The sequence below is a fragment of the Scomber japonicus genome, chromosome 5 (assembly GCF_027409825.1).
Source record: "Scomber japonicus isolate fScoJap1 chromosome 5, fScoJap1.pri, whole genome shotgun sequence".
Taxonomy (NCBI): domain Eukaryota; kingdom Metazoa; phylum Chordata; class Actinopteri; order Scombriformes; family Scombridae; genus Scomber; species Scomber japonicus.
The window spans coordinates 36417386-36443510 of NC_070582.1; the positions used below are offsets into that span (position 1 = coordinate 36417386).

At 39.8% G+C, this 26125-nt stretch overlaps 1 protein-coding gene across 1 annotated transcript in view; it reads right to left on the reverse strand.

Moving 5' to 3' along the window:
* Positions 1-26125, reverse strand: part of LOC128359528 (cytosolic carboxypeptidase 4) — a 170899-nt gene that overhangs the window by 45381 nt on the left and 99393 nt on the right. The window contains exon 22 of the mRNA XM_053320017.1: positions 7190-7319. Within this exon, the coding sequence (XP_053175992.1) occupies positions 7190-7319 (130 nt within the window). The remainder of the gene's footprint in view (positions 1-7189; positions 7320-26125) is intronic.

Sequence of the window (26125 nt, forward strand, 5' to 3'; positions counted from 1 at the left end):
TGTCACCGAGCTGGAAAACGTCTGCTCCAATCTCCGGGAGAGCAACACGAAATTGGCGGCGAAAGTGGTAGACCTTGAGGGCCGCAGCAGGCCGCAAAACATCCGCATCTTGGGCCTGGCGGAGTCCATTGAAGGCAACCGACCCACGCTATTTTTCCCTGACCTCCTGTGTGAAGTGTTCGGTAAGGATACACTTCCATCCCCACCAGAGATTGATAGAGCCCACCGCTCGCTGACCGCCAAACCGGCCACCGGACAGAGACCGCGACCCGTTATTCTCCGCCTGCACCGCTACCAGCAAAAGGAGCTCCTGATCCGCGAGGCCCGACGGAGGGGGAAACTGGAGTACCGCGGTCGGCCGGTTCGGATCGTGGAGGACTACTGCCCCGAGGTCTTGAGCCAGCGCGCCGAGTACAGGGAGGTGATGGCGGATCTATACAAGCGCGGGCTTAGGCCCTCCCTGCTGTATCCCGCCCGGCTCCGGATCACACTTTCCAGCGGCGACAAGAAGTGGCTACGGTCGGCTGAGGAGGCACGGAGATACATCGCCGGCCTTACCTCTTCATCCTCCATACCGTAAATGACTCCACGGCACGGAGAATTTTACATAACAAGCACCTGTCTGTTATTACCAACTTCTGATTGGCTAAACTGGCCTGCAACTAGTGACGCTGTTCATAAAGGTGCCTTTCATACTTTTATTACACCTGTGTGACCGTGAGTATGTCATATTCGGTGAACTGTTATATTGATATGACAATATGGTGATATTGTTCATATTATGGTTATATTACTGATTTCTTCATTATATAATTGTTATTGTTCTCTTATTATTGCTGTAGTTGTTATTACTGCTGTTATTATTATGTTATTATTCTTATTGTTGTTACTATTATACTATAATGTTAGCATTATAGTGATAGTAATTATAATAATAACATAACTCTTTACCTCGCAGAAGAAATTTTGATTTTCTGGGTTCTACCTCTTTATTATTGTGCCCAGTATGGTTAAAATTAGGTTTTAGGAGTGTTTTGTGAATATTTACAATAAGATAAGGAGTAAGAAGATGAAGAAGAAGCAACGGGAAGGTTTTCTTTTGGTAATTGTATGAGCTTGCTGCTATGTTCTTTTGCAGCTGTCTTGGTGTGGGGTGGGAGGGTGGGGGGGGGGGGCGTATTCTAAGGCTAATATTGGTTCATGGGCTCACACAAGCGCTGTGCAGCCGGTTATTTGTTTATCTATTGTTTCATGTTCATGTCATGGATTCATTACCTGGAGTTATCATACTATATGTACTCATCAACCTGTGTTTTTATCTGAAGGAATTGGATAGAGTATTAAATCTTGTTAGCTGGAATGTTAAAGGTCTAAACCATCCTGTTAAAAGGAGGAGAATATTCTCTCACCTTAAACAGTTCAAAGCAGCATTTATTTTTCTACAAGAAACACATATTCGGGGTTCTGATAATTCTCGCTTAATGTCACGGTGGGCGGGGCAGCACTTCCATTCTTCCTTCCAGGCAAAGTCGAGGGGAGTTTCAATTCTTATCGATCAAAATATCCCCTTTGTACACCACAATGTAATATCAGACACTAATGGCCGTTTCCTCATCGTTACAGGGAAAGTATATGATATAAATGTAGCTCTTGCTAACGTGTATGCTCCAAATGTGGATGATGTGAATTTTTTCCAAAATTTTTTCTCATCCCTCCCTGATCTGAGTTCATACTCTCTTATCCTCGGCGGTGATTTCAACTGTTGGCTAGATCCTGTGCTGGACCGTTCCTCCCCCAAACCTGACTCAGTGAGTAAGTCGGCCTCACTCATTCGGTCCTTTCTTGCTAGCTCTGGTGTCTCTGATGTGTGGCGGTTCCTCCATCCAAGTGAAAAAGAGTACTCTTTCTTCTCACATGTCCACCACACTTTCACTAGGATTGATTATTTCTGTATTGATGATCAATTATTACCATATGCTCGTTCCTGAACTTATCAGGGAATAGTGATCTCAGACCACACCCCTGTCGTACTATCCCTGGCTTTGCCTAACCTTCCTCAAATTAAAAAGCACTGGCGTTTTAATTCAACCCTGCTTTCAAATGATGAATTTGTGAAATTTATAAAGGAACACATATCTCTATTCTTCCAGCTGAATGCCACTCCTGATGTATCCTCCTTAGTAGTCTGGGATGCTTTTAAGGCATACCTCAGAGGACAAATAATTTCTTTCACGGCAAATATGAGGAGGAAGGCCCAGCAAGAACGTTTAGAATTGGCCAAGCAAATTAAGGAAATAGATCATAAATAATCTCTCGTTAAAGATCCTGATCTCTACAATAAGCGAGTTGAGCTTCAAACTAAATTTAATCTGGCTTCAACATACCAAATAGAACGTCAACTTTTGCGAAATAAGAGTCTGTTTTACATCCATGGTGACAAAGCAGGGAAATTGCTTGCTAATCAACTGAGAGGACTTAGAACAAAAGGGCATATCACAAGAATTCAAATGGGGGATGGGACAATCACTTCAGACCATGTGAAGATTAATGACACATTCAGGACCTACTATTCCAAACTATATACCTCTGAATTTGCTAACGCTCAATCAATGAATGATTTTTTAAGTGGCCTCAATATCCCTACACTTTCTACTGACACTAAATTGAAGTTAGAGGAACCTATAACGAAGGAGGAGGTTGCTGCAGCTATTCTCTGTTTGCAATCTGGTAAATCCCCTGGGCCTGACGGGTTTCCAGCAGAATTTTTTAAGGCATTCTCCCCTCTCCTTTCATCTCACTTAAGTGTAGTTTTATCTGATTCATTCAAACAAGGTAACCTCCCATCCTCATTCTACGAGGCGTGCATCACACTTATTGCCAAAAAGGACAAAGACCCTACTGAGTGCTCCTCGTATAGGCCAATATCTCTTTTAAATGTTGACACCAAAATCCTAGCTAAAGTTCTGGCCCGTAGATTGGAAAGCATACTACCATCACTTATATCAGATGATCAAACTGGCTTTGTCAAAAACCGACACTCATATTTCAACACACGTCGTTTGTTTGATATTCTGTACTCTCCCTCCAGTGGGGCTCCTGAATGTGTCCTCTCTCTGGACGCAGAGAAGGCATTCGACCGTGTTGAGTGGACATATTTATTTGCGACGTTGGAAAGATTTGGCTTTGGTCCTGGTTTTATCACTTGGATAAAACTTTTAAATTCATGTCCTGTCGCGTCTGTCCTGACCAACTCTCAGTCTGCTTCATTTCGCATCCAGATATCTCAATACCTGCCCTGCTGGATTTATTGAATGGTTTTAGCCAGTTCTCAGGCTACAAACTAAATCTGAATAAGTCTGAACTCTTTGTCGTCAGTGAGGGGACGTCAGCAGTGGCATACACCAACTTTCCCTTTAAGATTGTGGAAAACAATTTCACTTACCTTGGCATTGCTGTAACAAAAAAAACATATGCACCTTTTCAAAGAAAACTTTCTTACTCTGCCATATCACACAAGACGTTGTCTATCGCAATGGTCACCTCTTTCAACATCCTTGGCAGGTCGAATTAATTCGATAAAAAATGAATATTCTACCAAAATTTTTATATACTTTTCAATCTGTGCCAACATTCGTTCCTAAATCATGTTTTGACTCTCTAGACTCTGTCATCTCATCCTACATTTGGAAGGGCAAGTCGCCTCGACTACATAAGACACACCTCCAAAAATCTAAAAAAGATGGCGGCATGGCACTGCCCAACTTTCGTTTCTATTACTGGGCAGCCAACATTCGATGTCTAACCTTCTGGTCCCACTTTCACAGCAGATCTGACTGTCCTCTATGGGTGACAATGGAGGTAGACTCTGCCAAAAACATCTCCATTCCCACACTTCTTGGATCTTCACTCCCTTTCTCATCAACCACACTCATAGATAACCCCGTTGTCCGCCACACGCTGAGAGTGTGGGCTCAGTTCAGGAGACATTTTGGCCTTCTTGATTTTTGCCTCTCCAGCCCCATCACAACTAATCATCTCTTCCAACCTTCCTTACTAGACCCAAAATTTCAAGAATGGCAAAGACTAGGCATCTGTCGCTTTAAAGATCTCTTCATTGATAATATGTGTGCATCATTTGAACAACTAATGAGAAAATTCAACCTCCCAAATTCCCATTTTTTCAGGTATTTACAAATAAGAGACTTTATTCCCTGCCAGATACCAAAATTCCCTGTACAACCCGATTTGAATATTGCTGATTTGCTTCTTTGTCTGCAGCCATCACACAAAAGGTTAATATCAGTCATATATGGTGAACTACTAAGTGTAAGGCAAGCCCCCCTAGTAAAAATTAAAACAGCTTGGGAGCAGGATCTGAATATGTCTATACCTGAGGACACATGGGAGACAATCTTCAAATTGATAAATAGCAATTCTCTCTGTTCCCGTCACTGTCTGCTACAATTTAAAGTTGTGCACAGAACCCACATATCAAAAACCAAATTGGCCCGTTTCTATCCTAATGTAGATCCATGTTGTGACAAATGTAAGACAGACGAGGCTTCTCTTATCCACATGTTCTGGACGTGTCCTAGTCTGGAGAAATTCTGGAGGGAAGTCTTCCAAACAATGTCGCTCATTGTCGGCCTAAATATAGAGCCTGATCCGCTAGTGGCTATCTTTGGTACTATGCGGGGCACCCAGCCATGTCTGACCCCGGCCAAACGCCGATCACTGTCTTTTGCCTCTCTACTTGCTAGACGTGCAGTACTATTGAAATGGAAGGATGCTGCCCCGCCCACCCATGCGCAGTGGGTGTTGGAGGTTACGTCGTGCCTAAATCTCGAAAAAATACACTACTCTATACATAACTCCAAAGAAAAGTTTGAGAAGGTGTGGGGACCTTTTTTGAAACACTTTGATGGTTTCCTGACCCACTAGTGGCTTTCAGCAAGTCTCTATGTCAATAACCCCACATATGTGATATCATAACCACCTATATTTGTATCATTAACACTTTTTCTTTGTTATTATTTACCGTCTTTCTAGTATGTGTATGCATATTTAAATATGTATGGAGATGCCTACTTGTTGAAATAGTATTGAAGTGCATATTGTTGTGTGTTTTATGCTGCCCATCTTTTTCTCCTCAAACTGAACCTGACTTCCAGCTACAACCTCTATCACTCCAGGAATGAAGAACAATTGATTAATGTATTTGAATGTCACTGCATATTAGCCTGTTAAGTTGCGTGGGAGGGTAAGGGCAGGGATGGGATATTTTGTACATGCATTTGTTATTGTGAGAAAATTAATAAAAATACATTTGAAAAAAAAAAAAACCGTCTGCTCATCTGACTGCATGTTTTCTTATTGGAAAACTTTCCAGATTTCCAGATTTCAGAGGTTGTATCTCTTTAATAATGTCACTACTTCCTCCTTTGCCTCTAAGAGACAGCCGTCATTATTCACAAGACCACATGAGCTTCCTCTGCTTAAAACTATGCAATCACGAGCATTGTTTTTTTCCCCCAAGTGTAAATCTCGTGACTTTTGAAAGTTTTGAAAGCTTATCACTGTATGACAGTCTACACAAACAGTTCAGCATGTGCATTAGCCTGAAAAACTAGCTCACCATTTTAATTTGGAACAATTAAATAAGCCAATCAAGGTCAATTCATTATAAGTCTTTCTCATTAAAGCCTCATTACATCACATTTCAGTTTAAACAAGACACATACAAACACACTTATGGCACACAGCACAGCCTCACACACTTTTACTTTTAGTGTTTGGCTCAGTAATGAGCTGCAGGTATTGTGAGGGGAAACTGAAATAATCAGCCATTCATTTAGCTGCTAATTGGGTTCCTATTGATTTTGAAAACATGCGCTAATTGTTCAGGATTGCATCTGGAATCTTATTCATTCTGTGATTTAAAAAGGGAAAAAATAAGAAATAACTGTTGGCAGGAGTAGACTCTGATTAGAAGATGTGCTGGAAAATGTAGTGGGAAAGTTAGACTATTAACACCTGCATATGACCATTTTCTCATCTTGAACTTAACATTAGAGAGAGTTTGCATTTATGGTTAAAAATAATTCTGTATTTTGAGAATTATACTTTTTCTTTTTAACATGGCTGCAATGAGGAAATGACTATGACTCATGTCTATGTTGTGAGCTGGAGGCAGGACATGGTTAGCTTATCTTAGCATTATGACTGGAAGCAGAGGGAAATGGCTAGCCTGACTCTCCAAAGTAAAAGTATGTAAAGTCAGTATGCACAGATAAGCTGTGCTATTTTTACATTACATATTAAAAGTGGAAGATACAGAGATGTGACTGAAGATGACGATGCGTGACTATTGTGAGCTGAATGAGTTGGAGAACTGTTCTCTATAGAACATATGAATATATGTCATATGTTTATGACATATATTGTTTAATAAGTTCATGTTCCAGATTTAGATGTGATAGGTATTGAGAATGGAGCTAACTGAAAACCTTTTGGATAATGTTTTTGTGTTTTCTGAATATTTTTCTAAAGCACAAGACTGCTGCTAAACTGTTGTGTTTTTAATATTTTGTTCTTTTTTGGCTTTTATTTTAACTATGATCATTGTTAGTACCTTTTTATGACTTTTTTAACAGGAGCTGGTGAGAAACAGTATTTCATTTCATTCTGTGTATGCACAACACAAATTAACACATTATTTCATTTAAAGAAACAATTACTTTAATATGAATAAATATCTGACAGTGTTGACAAAAACCTGGGAAACATTTTTGGCAACCAAAGTAAATATTGTTGAAAATGAACTGATTTTAGTTTTTATGCTTTTTTGTCAATTCACTCTTTCATCTAGCATATACATTATACATTTTGAATATTTTTTTGTGTTGTGCTAATAAACTAAAGTAATATGGTACATCACTCTGCAAACCGTACTCTGCTGGCTGTATTGTATGACAGTGATGTTTGGTTTTGATCATTCACCATGTTCATTAATTGATTATCATATATCGATACGATGTCAGTGCCTGCCCCCATCCCATTCAATATGCTGGCCCAATGTGATTACAAAATAAGTCACTGCATATGGCTGCTGTTCAAGAAGAAATGGTTCCAGCACAGAAAGAGATATTCTCATTTTAAGCTGACCTAAAAAGACCCCAAAAAGACTTACCAGTGGAGTCCGTCCTATACTGTTGAGGTAGTAGAGGAAGCCCTTAGTGTGGTAGATGGTTGGATTGAGGACAGGGTCTGGTTTAAACCACTGACGATTTAGATCCTCACTGCTGATATCACAGCGATTCCTGAGAGAGACACAGCAAAACATTTACATTATGAATTTTACGTATTGTATTGTATGAGTATTATTTGACTGAAAAGATAGATAATATGCAGGTGAGCTGAAGAACAAACTAAAGTTTCTTCCAGATGTGCACTCAATAAAAGAACGCTAATACACCAATACAAAGCAAGTTGGTCCATTACTTTTCATATGGATGACAATGGAAACAGTTTCATATGATGTCGTATTTTTGGGGCTTTTGTCTTGAGTGAAATTAAACAGACAACACACTGACAACTTACTGCTAACCTTGGACAAGGGAATATTGACCAATCCTCAACCATTCTGTCAACCAGGAGACTACAGTCCTACATAATTCATGTTAAAATACAACAAATGTACAAACATAGCCATAAGCACAAAACAATATACATACATCAAAACATATGCATCCATTAGTGTCAAAAACGATGTATTTGATCCACGTCATAAACCAATAGTCTGCAATCCATGTAGTCTGAAGAATTCATGGTATTTTTCTCCTCAAGATTCAAGATGAATTTTGTCACACTGCATAAACAGAATAAAATGAAATACTGTTTCTCACAAGCTCCTGTCAGTGCATTTAAAAAAGTAATAAAAAGGTACTAAGAATTATCATACCTAAAATAAAAACCAAACAAATATTTCATACACGCAATAAGCTAATAAAACATAAAAACATAACAGTTTAGCAGCAGTCCCATGCTTTACACACAGACATTATACCAAAAATAATACATGACTGTGATTACAATACATTGAGAGTTTCTTACAGTGTAGGGCCTACACTGTAAAACATCAGGGGAAAGAAAATCTCAATGTATTTACAGAAAATGTAGTTGGTTTTGATCAATGTTTTATTTTAGTTCTCCTGCAGTCCTAACTGTGGTTTATCTGCAGTGTTTCAGAAGTTTTATACTTATTAATATTTTATGTGTTAACCAATGGTTACTCTTGGAAGTATCTTGAAAAAAAAAGAACCACTGGAGTTATTCTAGCACTGTGACTGACCCAAACGCCTGTCTGCTATGTTGTTTGGGTGCTGATACAGAAGTGGGATTTTTACATGGTCTTCTCTGTTGTCTGACCTAGTGAGCAAGTTTATCATGAATATTCATTTCATATGCTGGCATGAACATTGTCCACATTCCTGAAAACACACGACACACACTGCAAAATATAGACATTTTGGAAACATTAAAGAAAAAAAATGGCCATACTTCTTGGAGAAGGGCCTTCTGCTGAGAGAGAGAGAGATAGAGAGAGAGAGAGAGAGAGAGAGAGAGAGAGAATTCCAACTGAAAACAGCAGCAATATCATGAGCTCCTGAAATATCTTCAACTTTTGGATGAAAAAACGAAACAGAGGAAGCTAATATCCTGTGAATAGCAACATAAGGATACAAAGATGGAAAAGGAAAACAAATAACAAGAACCATAACCATTATACTACCAAAACAAGAAGATCTCCAGCACGTCTAACCTGAGAAGACAACAAGCAGCAAACCAACAAACCCTGCTAGCCTGACACAAAGCCTGGAGACAAGGTGAGAAAAGAGGATGAAAAAACCCAAAACAAGCTGAAAAAGAGGAAAAGAAGCAGAAGACAATACTTTTCATTTGCAACATTGAAAGAGGTGAAACAAATCTGCTTTTAAAATAACTATTAGCTTAAATCACAAAATTACTAGCTTTGAGATTTTGACAGTTGGCAGTTAAAAAAGAGTGTTGGCAGTGTGTTACCATGGAAACGGAAGCTAACAGCAACAGCAGAGAGGTAGAATACCCTGCTAACTGTAACAGTGCTAGAGCCAAGAAAAAACACAAAGAAACAACACTGATGTCAAATCCAGAAGAACTGTTTGCTGACTTCATATTCTGCAACGGAAAAAAGACAAAAAACAACGTCCTCTTCCATACGGACAGCATCCACATATGGAAGATCATTTGTAACAAATACAAACATATTACTAAAGAAGGCATTGGTCGTGGTGGCCGCCTAACTGTGTGTCAGGATGAAACCCTGGATACAGATAACCCTCTGCTCACTTTTACCTACTACACCAAAAAAGGTACAATGCTAGTACAGGGAAATGAGGCAAGTCTTAACGCCTTGGAGGAACTCTTTCCCACAATGAAGGCAGAGGCTGAGAGAGCGACCCAATATGAGCAGCAACACTCAACACACAACAGCAGAACAGGAAGAGGAGGAGGAGGTCGCACAGTCAGACCTGAAGCCAACAATAATTTCACCTGGCCTCACACCTCCAACACCCCCCAAGCTCCTTCAACAGCTGGACTTCACAGAGTTCAAGGAGTTCACTTTGGCCTAGCTAGCTGAGTCTGATACCCAGCAGCTGAGACACGAGCTCCAACAGCTGAAGCAGAACAGCCAAAAGGCCATAGATGAGCTGAGAGAGGAGAACCAGGGAACCAGGTCAGAACTGATGGAGACCCAGAGGAGACTCCGACAGCTGACACAGGCCATGCATGAGCTGGAGGAGGAGAACACCACCCTACGAGCCCAGGCCCTGAAAATAAAGGAGGATGCTACCAACAGAGACCTCAGCTTCAGCAGAGAGCTACAGGAGAAGAGATGCCATGTTTCATCACCCAGTGACACACATGCTGCTGTCCCACCTTCCCTCTCCCCTGCTGCCAAACCACCAGCTCCCTCCGACACCAGCAGCCTCCCCCTCTCACAGCTTTCCCCCACCTCTCCGACACTAACACCCCGAGATTCTCCACCTGACACAGACTCCCTCCCTGCCGCCCAGCCCCTGTTATACACAGAGCCCAAACCTGACAGACCAGCCTGACCAGAAGCCCAGGTAGTCCTGCTCATGGACTCAAATGGAAAATATTTGAATGCCAAACGTCTCTTCCCTGGCCTCAACACTTCAGCCAAACGCTGCAGAAACACGGGCCATGCCATGGAGCTGCTTAGGCAGGACACACTGGGGAGCCCTCAGTACATCGTGGTACATACAGGCACCAATGACCTCCACACCCTCCACCAGGGCACTGCTGAGGCCATGACCAAGGTGGCTAAGAGGGCCTCCAAGGAGTTCCCAGACAGCAGGGTGATTATTTCTACCCTTCTCCTCAGGACAGACACCCCCCCACATGTCATCCATGACATCAATATGGAAATCTCAAGGAGATGTGCAGCCCTCCCAAACATCCACCTAGCCCACAACACCAACATCGGGACATGGGACCTCTATGATGGACTACACCTGAACAAGGCTGGGAAAAGAACATTTGCTAAAACGCTAAAGGACGTTACACTTGGTCGCAACCCCGACAATCTGGTCCACACAGCAGCTGCTCCCAGGATCTACAGACCATCTAGGTACCAACAAGAAAACCGAAGGAACTCTACCTCCCACCTCCCTGCGGTACCACGCCCACCAGCAGCCCTTCATCCCCATTCTACACCCCAGCCTCTTACCCCAACCAGCCACAGAAGACCCCCCCACCATCACCAAGAGGCAACATATGCATCCATAACTAGCGATCCTGCCCCCCCACCCACTACACCAATGTCTGAACTAGGAGCAATCAAAGAGATGCTCCACACTCTGTGTAACAGGCTGCTGCAAACATGAGGTATACAGAGATCTCTTAGATAAAGAACACATACGCACACTCTCTCTCACACGCACACAGACACACACACACACACACACACACACACACACACACACACACACACACACACACACACATACACATAACAAGATTAGTTTAAATGTATTAATACTGAAAATGAGTTACTCTCGGTTAGTTTTCCATCTGTTTTGTTTTGTTCATGTTTTAGTTGAATTTATCTCTTTTCTTGTTTTAATGAAATCTTTCACAATAAGTTTTTGGAATATTCCGGGTTTGTACTCTAGTACTTTTGGTCTTAAGACCACAGACATGGATTTCCTAAATAACATAAAAGATACTGATATTTTGATATTAATAGAAACATGGTGTCAATCTGATGCAGTTACCCAATGTCCCTCAGGCTACAGTGAGATCATAGTGCCTTCAGTTAAGCTGAGCACAGTGCACCGTGGTAGAGACTCAGGAGGAATGATAATCTGGCTCAAAACTGATCTCAGCAAACACATCACAGCTGGAAAACAAAACAAAAACCACATTTGGCTCAAAATTAATAAACACATAGGCATTTGTGAGCTAGATTTATATCTATGTGCAATATACACCCCTCCATCAGAGTCACCATACCACCAAGAAGAGTTCTACAACTCTCTCTACACAGAGATATGTCATTTTCAAGCCCAAGGCAAAATACTTCTGTGTGGAGACTTTAATGCACGGACAGGTTCAGAACCCGACTGTATAGACCACACAGGAGATAAACACATATTCACAAAGTCACTTCTGACCCCCTCACCCGTAGTCATGAGAAACAACCCTGACAAGACAACAAGCAAACATGGGAAAGACTTAGTGCATCTCTGCAGAGCCTCAGGCCTGTATATATTAAGTGGAAGGATCAGAGGGGACAGTTTGGGGCTTCACCTACTGCTCAGCTCTTAGGAGAAGTGTAGTTGATTATGCCATCTCAGACATGGACCTGTCTTCATTTAGTGCTTTCACTGTCAGAACACAAACCCCCCTTTCAGATCACAGCCAGGTTAACATTTACCTGAGAAAACACAATAGAGATAAGGTTAAACAGCCCAATAAGCTGTACGACTTAAATCAACCATACAGACGGGCTCCAAACAGTGCTGAACAATTCATACACATTTTAAATTCAAATGAAATAAAAGAGGCAATTAACTCATTCAATAATTCCCACTACCAAAATAACTCTGAAGGTATTAATACAGCAACAACAGATATGAACCTTGTCTTCCAAAAAGCTGCATTAAATGCAAAGCTTGGGAAAACAAAGAAACCCCACCATCGAAACAGTAAACAGTGAATGTAAAGAAATAAGAAAACACTTGAGACAATTATCAAACCAGAAACACAGACACCAACATGACCCAACACTACAACATGAATACTTTGAAACTCTAAAACAGTACAAACAGACCATTAGACAAAAGAAATTTCACCACACCAACAAAACACTTGAGCAGATTGAAAATGCAGCAGACCAGGGTCAGTTCTGGGACATGATGAACAGTTTAGAAAACGCAAAGCCACAACAATTAGCAATACAAGATGGAGACATCTGGGGAAACTATTTTAATGACCTTTATAAAAAGATCTCACCTGAAGATCTGAATCTAAATCAAATAGAAATTAAAACAAAGCTAGACAACCTTGAATCAGCTATCAAGAATAACCAAAATCCATTAGACTACCCAATTACACACAAAGAGTTAACAGACAAACTGAAAACTCTTAAATCAAAAAAAGCTTGTGGCACAGATTGTATTAAAAATGAAATGCAGAAGAACATTACCCCCGAATTACAAACTGCAGTTGTTAAACTGTTCAACATGGTTCTGACCACTGGCTGCTTTCCTGATGTCTGGAACCAGGGGCTGATCACCCCAATCTATAAGAATGGAAATAAATTAGACCCTAATAACTACAGAGGGATCTGTGTGAGCAGCAACCTTGGGAAAATATTCTGTAGTATCCTGAATTCCAGAATACTAACCTTTATTCAAGAAAAAGACATACTTAGTAAATGTCAAATTGGCTTTCTTCCAAATTACAGAACCTCTGATCATATATACACCTTACACACCTTCATTAATAAACATGTCCACCAAAAAAAGGGAGGGAAAATATTTGCTTGTTTCATTGATTTTAAAAAAGCTTTTGATTCCATTTGGCATGAAGGACTTTTCTTCAAAATCCTTCAAAGTGGACTAGGTGGTAAAACATATGATCTAATTAAATATATATATAAACACAACAAATATGCTGTAAGAATTCAAAACCAAAGGACAGAATATTTTACTCAAGGACGTGGTGTAAAACAAGGATGCGGTCTAAGTCCCACATTATTCAGTCTGTACATAAATGAACCGCTCAGCAGCTCCAAGAACTGGGACGTTTCCCATTACTGCTGAACATACAAAAACGGGCAATGACATTCTGGACACACCTAAGTACAAGTCCAAAAGACACACTTTCATTTAAAACACTTAAAACCCAAGAGCTGAACCCTGAAAACAGCACCCTCACTCAGCTGATAGTGAAACTAACTAATCAGGCTCCCATCAGCACAGCTCCAAAACAACACAACACAATAAAACACATTATCAATCAATCAAAAGATCTATACTTAGAACATTGGGAAAATGAAACAAAAACTCAAAATAGACTAAATTGTTATTTAACAGAGAATATAAATTGGCTGATTATCTCCTCTCTGTCAGAGACACAAAGCACAGACGGATCCTGACCAAATACAGGCTCAGTGATCACCAACCAGAGCTGGTGACTCGGACTTGCGACTCGTACTCAAGTCGCACTTAAGTCGCACTACACATTGACTTCAGACTCTAACCCTAACCCTAACCCTAATCCTCGACCTCAAAAGACTTCAGACTTGACTCGGACTCGAGGCTGGAGACTCGTAAATTACCATTATTTTCATGTTATCATTTATATTCTCATTATTTATTATCTGTCATTCGTCTTCTCTGTTTGCATTTGGGAAGTGATCTCTGGCTGTGACTGAGGCTGACAGTAAACACCAACATCACGCACGCGCCGTGTGTACGCGCGCATTTCGAGCAGAGCCCGTCTACTACTGTATACTGTATTAGAAACTCTCTGATTTCAAGACAATGGCGAGTGAAAGAAGCCCAACAGGAGTCCCTTGGATCGTTACATTTGGCTACAATGCCTTCACGCAGTCAGCCAACAAACGGACAGCAGTGTGCATAGTGTGCAACAAGAAGATTCAAGATTTTGGTTGAACCACTTCAAACTTCATCCAGCATCTGAAAACGCACCCAGACCGGTCAGTCACTTGCTAATGTGAAAGATGTCAAAATTAGCAATTAGCTCTCAAACGAATATTAACGTTACATTCTTGCTGCAGGCCATATGATGTGACAGGCTGAGTTAATATTTCATAACGGTGTGCCAGAAGATTATTCTGTGACATTGTCTTAAGTTAAGTTACAGTACAGTCACCCAGTGGCATTTTAAAAAAAAAACTCTTGTTAAAGAAAAATACAGTTATGAAATTGAAACAATCCTTTGTATTTTTTCCACATCACATTGCTGTAGATTCTAGTGAAACAATCATCAATACTGTCTTATATAGAGGATTTTACAGCTTCTAGAATTTGAATTTGATTTAGTGTTTGCGAGAGACTTGAAACTTGACTTGGACTCTTAACCAGAGACTTGAAACTTGACTTGGACTCTTAACCAGAGACTTGACACTTGACTTGGACTTGACCCTCAAAGACTTGAGACTTGACTCAGACTCTCGCTCAAAGACTTGAGACTTGACTTGGACTTGCAAAAAATGACTTGTGAACACCTCTGTCACCAACTAGCAATAGAAACAGGAAGACACAGACAGACATGGCTGCCCAGAGAGGAGCATGTATGTGCTCACTGCTCCACAGGAGAGATAGAGACAGAGATACACTTCCTCCTCTACTGTGAGAAATATTCTTTGTTAAGAAACACTCACTTCGGGGAAATAGTTAAAAAGGTGAGAAAGTTTCACACGTTAACCCCAGAGGAGAAAGTGTGGGTTCTGCTAGGTGAAGGGACAGCAGCTCCTCTGCCTGTCACAGCCTGAGGGATTCACTATAATATCTGAAAACACATCAATTTATATCTAATTGTATTGTACTGAATGAATATGAACTGTATTATAATATGTATGTAAATATTTTGTAAAATGCTTTGGCAACAACATATCTCTGTTCATGCCAATAAAGCTGTTTGAAATTGAAAATTGAGAGAGAGAGAGAGAGAGAGAGAGAGAGAGAGAGAGAGAGAGAGAGGGAGAGAGAGAGAGAGAGAGAGAGAGAGAGAGAGAGAGAGAGAGAGAGAATATCTTTGTATAAATGGCTATTGCAGTCATTCTTCTGTAGTATTGAACAAGCAGTATTTATGTCAGAGAGATAGAGAGGAGGACAGAAGGAGGGAGCGATAAAGACAGAGGCCACAGAGAGGACTGAGAGGAGGAGATAAGAAAGCATCATTATGTGAGTAATTAAGTTTAAACATTGTCTCAGATTTCTCATTAAAGATTGAATGAGGTAAAAGAAGAGGTCTTCTGTATTCAGCCTTCAGACTTGATTTGTCCAACAAAACTCAACCAGTTCTATATTATATTATATACATATTACATACATACATATTATTATATTATATATTTGTGGGCCCAGCATGATATTAACAAAACAGTAAATCAGCTGTTGAGAGAATTCAACAGAAGGTGCTTTGATGAGCATGTGGACATTTTTGATTTTTTCTTTTTCTTTCATGTAAGCAAATTTGATCAGTTTTACATTTTGAGAAGCAAGGATAAAAAAAATAAAAACATGACATCATGACTGGAGTTTTTAGTCAAAGTTGTTCTGGTGACCGTTTATTTGCAGATGACTGAGCCTGTAGTCTAAACTAAACATTATATACATTCTGCTGGGCACAGATTGTGAAAATAAAATACACATTTCTCCCTAGACATTGCATTTTAATGGCAAATGGCAAATGGTTTTGTCTATTTGCAAAGCCCTACAGTGTTTATGACTGGTTACCAACATGGTTCAATACTGGGTCCACATCTTCAAAAGTCTTCACACAGTCAGAAGAGCAGCAACAGTTATGGATCAAACTGTGACACATTTACATTGCTGCTGGTGCTCTACCAACTGAGCTAAACACCGCCGCAGCAAAAGACATTTTACACATGATAACATCCTCACATCAAAACTGTTCAGTTTATGTTCAAACATAACTACGGAAGCCCCACAAGGTTGTGTCCTGAGCCCTTTCCTGTTCACCCTATACACTGTATCAGCCCCTCACCCATCACCACCTACTTGAAAATACTCCAATGACACTGCAGTACTTGCACTACTCAATGGCAATAATTTGGTAATGGACTATCACAAGTCCATCTCCCATCTCACACAGTGGTGCACAGACAATCACCTACAGTTAAATGTCTCCAAAACAAAATAACTGGTTTTCAACTCCTCCAGCAGGTCAACCCCTAACTCCACCCACAACACTGTCAGCATAAACGGTGAAGCAGGTGAGATGGTGGAGAGCCACAAATATCTTTGACTCACCCTGGATAATAAACTAAGCTTTGAACAACACATCACTGACATCCATAAACACTGCCAACAAAGACTCTCCACCATCCGAACACTCAGAGCACTCTCAGTTGCCCCCCACCTCCTGCTGCTACCTTATAAAAGCATCATCCAACCCATACTCCTCTACTGTTCCTCATGCATCTTCAACATGCGGTCAGCACCCAACAGAAACAAACTAATACAGATCACACAAAAGGCTGCCAAGACCATTGGGCTCCCCACCCCCAATCTCTCAGACCTCAACAGCACAGCCACTGGACGCAGAGCACACTCCATAGATCTTGATCCCAGCCATCCCCTCAACACATATTTCATACTCCTTCCATCTGGTCAACAATACAGGTAGCTGGCCTGGAAAAAAATAAAATTAAGTAAAAGCTTAACACTAACATGTATTCATGTAGACAGCAATCTGCAAAATCATAACCACACTGATACATACAATACATCTATATTTAATCTAAAACAAGACTTGGGTCAAAATCTAAGGCAGGGCTGTGCAGCTTTTGCAGATGCTCAACGAGATGAGAAATGAGACAAATACATATATATATATTGTAATTCACAAAGCACCGACACAGGGTGAAATGCACGGCAAAGTGCACTTGAATAAATGTACTTTCCATCGCTGGTAGTTGATTATACCTTGCTCAGGAATAAATAAGTGGATGTACAGACCATCTCCACACAGCCCAGCACAAGTAGGTCCACAATACTAAAAGATATTGGTCTCTATGAATGTGTTACATAACACAAGAAGATAGCAATCACCACACATCTTGGCTGCTAAATATAGCTAAGGCTGAATACAAGGGTTTGAGCCCTAATGCCACACTGCAGTGCAAGTGACAGTGATAAATGCATTTCAGACGGGTGGACACCTGTGTGTGTGTGTGTATGTGTGTGTATGTGTGTGTTTGTGTGTGTGTGCGTGTGACGCATTGATACATGACAGAGCATACCCCATCTTCCTACTCTGAGAGTCTGGCTCCCGTGGGAAACAGTATTCTGCTTATAGTGTGTGTGTGTGTGTGTGTGTCTGTGTGTGTGTCTGTGTGTCTGTGTGTGTGTCTGTGTGTGTGTGTGTGTGTGTGTGTGTGTGTGTGTGTGTGTGTGTGTGTGTGTGTGTGTGTGTGTGTGTGTGTGTGTGTGTGTACAATGCATCAGTCTGCCAAAGCTATCTTCTCTGAGGGAGGAGGTTTGTGTCACATTACAGCATAAAGAATCTCAATTCTCACAGCTCATATTCAGAACCACACACAGTTTTCACACTGCAGAAAGTGGAAATGATGTGTGTGCAAAATATATGTGCATACACACTTGAACTGGTGCCTGTACACGATAGTGTACATTCATAAGTGTGTGAAGTTATTAACAACTGTGTGTGTGGATGCATGTGTGTGTGTGTGTGTGTGTGTGTGTGTGTGTGTGTGTGTGTGTGTGTGTGTGTGTGTGTGTGTGTGTGTGAGCTGAGTATTATCAATCAAAGCAAATAAGCTGTAAAACTATTCAAACTCAAAGTATGTGGAGTTAAATTAATGACTCCCACACAAGAAATGAATAGCAGGGCTATGAAGCAATAAAAAAGATTCCTAAAAGGGAAACAGCATTCTGTTTAACAACTGCCACTTTTACATTGCTGTGGTGGGGACATTTCAGTTCATTAGTTAAGTCTGTCAGTGAACATGAACAGCCTTTTCTGTTACAAAGAACTTACTAACACAGTTAGTGAGTACAAAATTGAATTGTGCTCCACTTAAAGATCAAGCAGAACAATGGCGACAATGTCCATGGTCATTTGGAGTGGTTCATTTAAAATGTGTGTGCATTTGCAGTTTAGTTTTCACATTACAGAACATTATAGAACAGCATGACAGAGTTCAAACTTGAAACTCTCCATCATTGTCTGTCAATAGTGTAGTGTGTAGTAACAGTAGTGTTTAAAGACCGTGTAAAGTGAATTCAGACATTTTCTTCTAAACACATTAAATAGGTCATAAATGTATTTCTAAAAAAGGTGTAAAAAGCATTTCAACCATTTAGATTTGAATTGTGGAGCTAGGCTTCACAAACTGTGTTTCAACATTTCTGTGTTCAGGATTTAGCATAAACCCTCCCCTGCTGCTGTAGGTATAAATACATTCAGCACACACTACTACTACTACAGTCTACAGTTAGCCATTTAGCTGACTTAGCCGCCGAGTTAGCTGCCAAGCTAGTGTAGCGAATTATGGATATTAAAAGATATTAAAATCAGCTCTCGTAATAAGGGGGCACCACCTTCGTAAGAAAGAAAAGATTTGTACTTAATTGGTTGTTTGATTAGCCAATTAATAAATCAATAAATCATAATAATTAATAAATTAATACATTTCTGAATCAGTCAAATATCTAAAGTTCATGGCTGTACGGTTCAATAGATCCCCTGTATCACTTCAAAGAATAGACAAACACAATTGATTGAGTTTTATGGCTTTTATTAACTACACACTACTAATAAATGATGTCTAAATAAATGTGATGATACAATGCAATATGAATTCAAGAGGTTACTCGATATAGCGACATGAATGAAAGATGATGGTGAATGATGAATTTAAATGAAGGATATGTAATTATGTGGAAACTAAGAAAACTTGTAAGTTTTACTGAGTTTTACTTTTTAAGAAAATTTGAATTACTCGATCTGACATCAACCCTTGATTAATGCAATATTTGGATCCTACTTTCATCCATGGAGGGTCTCAGCTGTCCGTCCTTCAGAACCACGCGTACGCACACCAAGTGGAAGATCTCAGAGAGTGTTGCAGGTCCGGGCGGGGTGTGGCTGGTCCAGGTCAGACTGCCTGGCTCCGGTCGTTGTCCGCTGGCAGACTTTGTTCCTCTCAGTTATGATGAGTCGTAGGGTTGACAGGCGTTTGTCTGCTCAAAGTTCTCTCAGGTTGATGAAAGATGGAGGAAAAGTCTAATTTAACTTGTTCACTGTTTAATAACTTTCTGGAGAGATCTCAGCGTTGGCCACACGTCAAAATCCTCAAAAATGAAAACTTAGATAAAGAATAAGATAAGGTGACTAAGTTAAGAATGTGTGAGGTGAAGAAAAGAAAAGATGGAGAAAGCAAAACCTGAAACAACGCAAAGCCCATCCAGGTCAGCAAAGCCCGTTTCAGATGGGCAAAAGCCCTTTCAGGTGGGTGCATAGCCCGTTCAGGTTAGCAAAGCCGGTTTCAGATGGGTGCAGCTGGTTTTTGTCGCTGGGGAGGGCTTGTTTATCAGCCAATCAGATTCATCACAGCAATCCCACAGCGTTTGGGAGCAGACTTTGAAGCCTAATTTCAAATATTTGGTGATTTTTTTAATCATTCAAATTTGGCAGGGTGGTTAACAACACACTTTTCTGTGATATGTCAAACTCAGAACACATATTTATTCTTACTTTACATGGACTTTAAAAAGCTGAACAAATGGGGAGATTTGGTTCAGAAGTGTGGAACTAGGGTAGCTATAGTGTAACAGCTCTCTCTGAAGCTCATAATGTTCTGTTTGTTATTTTGACAGTTTATTAGGTGTTAGTGACAGAATCAATACATTTCCTTTAAGTTGATGTTTTTCTTTCTTTGGCAGGTTTTATAATTTTTTTATATAATGCAGTTAGGTGTGTTTATATTGTCCTGACTATTACTAAACTAGTTGTTGTTGGCACTTCTGCGGTTTTTATTTCATTATAGTGACAAAGCTCTGGCTCATATCAAGCTGTGTCTAAATGAGCAATGATTCCACCATCTTCACTACCTATTCATTTTTGAATTAAGAAGTAATGCTATGTTTTTTCATCTTCACACATTTTTTTTCTTCCTATCTTTAATCTTTTTGTGTGCATGAATGGACACACACCTTTTTTTAATCACAGTGTGTGTAAAGGCAGGTTTGTCTAGGTGAAGGTCAATAAGGCTTCATAAATACAGCATCAGGGCGTTGCACATGTGATTACACTACCGCAGTAGTCTTACTAGTCTACAATGAGACTGCTGGAGGAGTCAGCCACTTTCTGTCAGCCACCCATCTTATGCCAGAAACTAGTGTCCTTTTTTAAATCTTGATGTTGGTATGGTGAAATGGCTCAGGGTAAATAGTGTCTTATCCCAAAAGAAGTTGTCGTCTATAGGCTCACCACAGGGGTGTGTCCTGTCCCCATTACCATTTATTTTATACACAAATGACTGCAGAAGTCACTACAATGACAGGCACTTCTTGAAATTTGCAGACGACACAGTCTTAGTCAGTCTGCTCCAGGATGGAGAGGTTGACCATGGGACTTTGTGGAGTGGTGTGACAGCCATTTCCTCAAGTTAAATGTTCAAAAAACTAAGGACATGGTCATTGATTTTAGAAAAATATCACAACCAGCTTGCCCAACTTTGATCAAGAGTACAGCTGTGGAGATGGTTGCTTCCTACAGGTACTTGGGGACAGTGATAGATAAAAACCTGACTCATGATCTCAACACTTCAACAATCTGTAAAAAGGGCCTGCAGAGATTATACTTTCTGCGCAGACTAAATTCGTTTAATGTTGAGAAGATTTTAATGGTTTTATTTTATAAAGCTTTTATTGAGTCCATTTTACCGTTTTGCTTAATCTCGTTTTATGGAAACTTGCCAATAAAGAACAAAAATCGTCTGCAAAAAATAGTGAAAGAAGCCAGTAAGGTAATAGTAATTGGCATGCAGCAGCGTTCTCTCTCAGAGATCTTTGACAGGCTTGTTTTTAAAAAAGCACGGTCAATCTTGTCCAGCTCTGATCACCCACTTTTGGAGGAATTCATTCCCCTGCCATCTGGACGGAGATTTAGGCTACCTCGAGCACAAACAAATAGGTTCAAATGTTCTTTTGTCCCACATGCTATCAATACAGTTAACCTGTACAAACCCTAAAAACAACACTTCTTATTTTTATTCGGATTGAAATTGTTCTTCTCAAGTTTGGTTGTGTTGTATGTCACTGTTTATTTATCTATTTATGGTTGTTGTGTTAGTTGTTTTTTGTTACTGTCACTGCAAACCAAATTTCCCCTCGAGGGACAATAAAGCTCTGAACTGAACTGAACTGAACTAAATGAAGAGCTACCTTGAAAAGCTCATTTGAAAGCAGAAGTCAACGGTGGAGTCATGATGACTGAAATGTCTAGTAACTACTTCCTTTGCACTTCATGTACAAAAATTATAGCTTTATAGCTTTGGTTAATGTTGCAATTAAGACTTTTATCTACAGCCTATTTTATAGCATATTACATTAGCTGAAATGTAAAGTAATAATAAAATAAGTGGACTAATTATGGGCTGTTTTGTGAAATGTGTTTTATTTTTTAGCCCTGTTAGAAATTGTGAGGCTCAAGAGATTGGATTTGAAAGTTCAGTTCAGCCAAACTGTCTCAAACTTTTTCAACCCTAACATAATATGTTTATTTTATATGTTGACCTCACATCTACTGCTGTGCCAACTGCCAAGTATAAGTAGCAGAACACTGGTTGAGCGTAGAGTTTGTGCTCTTTCTACACATTTGCTGGTAACAAAAGATGACATCACACTTTATTTTACAGTACACTAATGAGATGCTTTGTATCAAATTAAAAATTAGAAATATGTTCTTATTAGACAGTAAACACACAGTAATACACTAGACTCTATACAACTAAACTACATATGCTGCTGTATTAGACTTAACATACTGTACTCAAACACTATTATAACAAAATAAACTCTAATCGGAAACCACATAGATGATGCTTATACACTATTACACACCATTTTACAACATTATACTCTGCATGATTACATGGTGTATTGTGTATAGTATAAGTTGTAGGACAGCTTGCTTGCTTTATTTTTCTTTTATCAACTAACAAAGGAGGACAGACTTGTTTTCTTATTTCAGGGACAAAGCTCTCTTAAAATTCCACAGAGAGATGGAGTGAGTGTCTCTAGAGCAACACAAACTGACCTCCCCTTTCCAAGTGGGGGTCTGACAACATGATGCAAAATCCAACACTGTGGTAACATACACAGCTAACAGTAAGGCAAAGCATAGCTTCTTGATTGATCATCAGAGATGTTTTGGTGACACGAGGGAGACTTCCACAATATTGGTCAGGTGGTTTTACTGCTATGGCTCATCACTCACCAGCCCATTACCCCTTAGCTTTGTGTACTAATCATCCCTGTCTGCACATGTTCCAGCTTTTCTTTTTGCCTGGCCCCTTATTGCCTTTATTTATGTCTACCTTCTCCTGACTCTGTCTCTGGCCTCCCAGCTTCAGTTGTGTCCCAGGGCAGCAGACACAGAGAAACACAGGGATCTAAAAGAGTTAGAAGTCTTTGTAAACTGTTATTTTCTAAAACATTTACTCCCCTCTGCCCAGCACTGCTGCTACCTGCCCTCAGGCATGATTGCATTTGTGTGTGTGTGTGTGTGTGTGTGTGTGTGTGTGTGTGTGTGTGTGTGTGTGTGTGTGTGTGTGTGTGTGTGTGTGTGTGTGTGTGTGTGTGTGTGTGTGTGTGTGTGTGTGCAATGCCATTAGAAATCTGCTGCCAGATAATGTTTTATTCTATGAGCTCCAGTTCAGCCTATAGCTCACATTAATTTGTCGTTTAACTATAAACAGGCAGCATTTAAAACCACTTGTGAAAATATATTATTGTATTACAATCAGGATATTTCCTTTTCAAATGGCTCATTTCCCCCATTGATACAAGTGGGAACAAATCAGAACCCAGTAACTACTGTGTCAGTAATTGTCTGAGTAAATGTTATTCTAAATAAAAGAATACTAGATTTCCTTTACAAACACTCCAAACACATCCTGAGTAAAGGACAGCACCGCTGACGATAAACCCTTCACACATTAACATACATGTACACCACTCAAAAAATGGTCAAATCCTCACTTGTTTAATTGATTTTAAGACAGCTTTTGACTCTATTTGGCATGAAGAACTCTATTACAGACTTCTACATGGTGGTGCAGGACATGTTAATTATACATATACACACTGTTAATTATCAGTGCATATCTGTATAATTAATATATGTCAATCTTACTGTTGATGCTTCTGCAATATTGTCCTTGTGACATTCATGCCAATCAAGCAAATTTGAATGTGTATTAATCCAGGCTTTATATGTGTTTTGAATTTATCAGTATAAAAAAATGCACTCTGATATTCAAATCTACCTTCATAAATGGATCCTAGATGCTCTTGGAAATACAGCATGCACTGTGTATTCCTTTGTGTTTGTTTTTGTGTCATGGTATTGATGAGAAATGTGCAAATGAAAGCATGTATGTAACTGCATAAGAGCTGTACTATTTCTATAGTTCTCTTATAGTGTCTGTGTTCCTGTCAATAACATATCCATGGAGGAATCACTGTAAACACTGAGTGAGTGTGCCTCATGTATAGCAGGTTAAAAGACATGGATTATGTGTTATCTGTGGTAGTTACAGCAAACTAGAAATAATCAATGGGGCAAAATCTCCTTGTATTGCTAGCCATGCCTGGTGCCTGGTCATATCTTAGTGTGAGGTATCTCCAGAGATATGGCCTCCATATTAATTATACAGATATGCAAGGTATGCTGCCCAGAGATATGACCTCCACTTTCAGACAGCCTACACATACCTATGGGCCTCTATTTCCACTCTTGAATATTTTCTCCTGCAGCAATGATGCAAATGCTACAATATCTTCAAATCTTACCTGGGTGTATTTGGGACAGCATGCCACCCAGTCCATTATTAATGGAAATAAGCCCTTGGCTGCAATTGGGTGCATTTACGTTTTTAGTTCTCTGAAAATGTATAATGATGTGCATTGTCTCTGTGGAGAAATAAATAAATTACATAAATGACATGAGCTACATCTGTTGCAGGAGCGCTGCTTGTGCTTGTGTTATTTTTATGGATGTATCCATGAGCAGACTGCTCCTGAGATGAAACTCTGGAACAAGCCCCTGGTGTAGTCTATAAAGCTCCTGTAGAGACTGTTCTTCATCTTCGAAGCTCAGCACTCCCTCCTGTGGCACTATTCTGAATTGTTTCAACCATCCATGTGTTGTTTGTTTTGTCTGTTGTGATATGTTATATGTCACTGCATTCAAAAACAACATACGAGAGTTTGATGTAAAACTATCAGCAGGAAGACAGTGTCTGTTAAACCACTGCAATGTGCTACCTCTTAGGCTCGGATACATTTGGTTGGGTTTACTAAACAATAAACTACCTGAGGTTAAGGAAAGATTGCACCTATGCTTAATTAAAACTAAATTGACAGTCTGTGTGAAACAGGAAGCAAACTGCAGTGTTCTGTAATAAAGTCACATGCTCCACTGACTCAGCCATCCACTCTGGTGCAATAACAACATCACCCTAAGGTGTTGATGGGCGTGTAGTGTATATAACTTGTTCCATCACAGACCTGCAATGTTTTTAACTATTGGGGTTGAAGGAATTGCCAAGATCCTAAAATAATGACTTCCTGGGAATACATGAGTGGTGGAACAGCAACTTTTACAAGAAATGATTCAGGTACATATATCTAATGTAGGACTTGTCCAGCTGCTCTAGACTCAACACACTGATCATGCATCTCTGAATGTTGAGACACGTATTTAACAAACTTAAAGGAAGCAGTTCATGCAAACAGAACATAATGTCATTTTGGCAAACTAGTGGATTACATTCAGTGATGTTAACATTATCGGTAAGACTCATTCAGCTAACATTAAAGACATCTGCTTCAGTCTTGTTAAAAGTTAACCAGATGTTTAAGCCTTTGACTTTAACAACTGAGTCATAGTTTATTTGCCACAATGTCATGAAATACACCATTGTTCTGTCTGGTGCCAGTCATCTTCTCTCTCAATCACACAGATATAAAACAATGTCTGACATGTATTTAAACAATTTTGAAAAACCTCAGAATATGTTCAGTCCCAATGTTTAAATTCTAAACGTGACTTTCTGCAATACTGTATCTGCATGTGACAACTAGAGGATAGAGTTTAGGGAATAGTTCTGTCAAATAAACATGGTTCAGGTATGGTTAGGGTGAAGAAACTAAAAAAAAAATGCTCTCAAACATTTCCATTTCCACATGCTGTTAGAGCTCCTTCATTTCCCATATAGAGTATACATAACACTGGTCTACTCTTTATTTACAGGGTTTTATTAGCTGAGTGACTTGAAGCTGCTAATATTAATATTTCATCATTGGATCTGTCAGTCTGTCTCCACTGTGCTCTTCAGACTGCTCCCATCATTCCCCTGCTGGCTCTCTCTCTTATCTCCATACATTTATGAAGCAACTTCACCACCAAATGAATTCTCTATATCTCTACTCATGATGTAATTCACTCCAAATAGATCTCATCTCATTAAACTTACACAACTATTATTATTATGTGGTAGTATTATGTGGCAGAACAGTTAGAAAGAGCTATGATT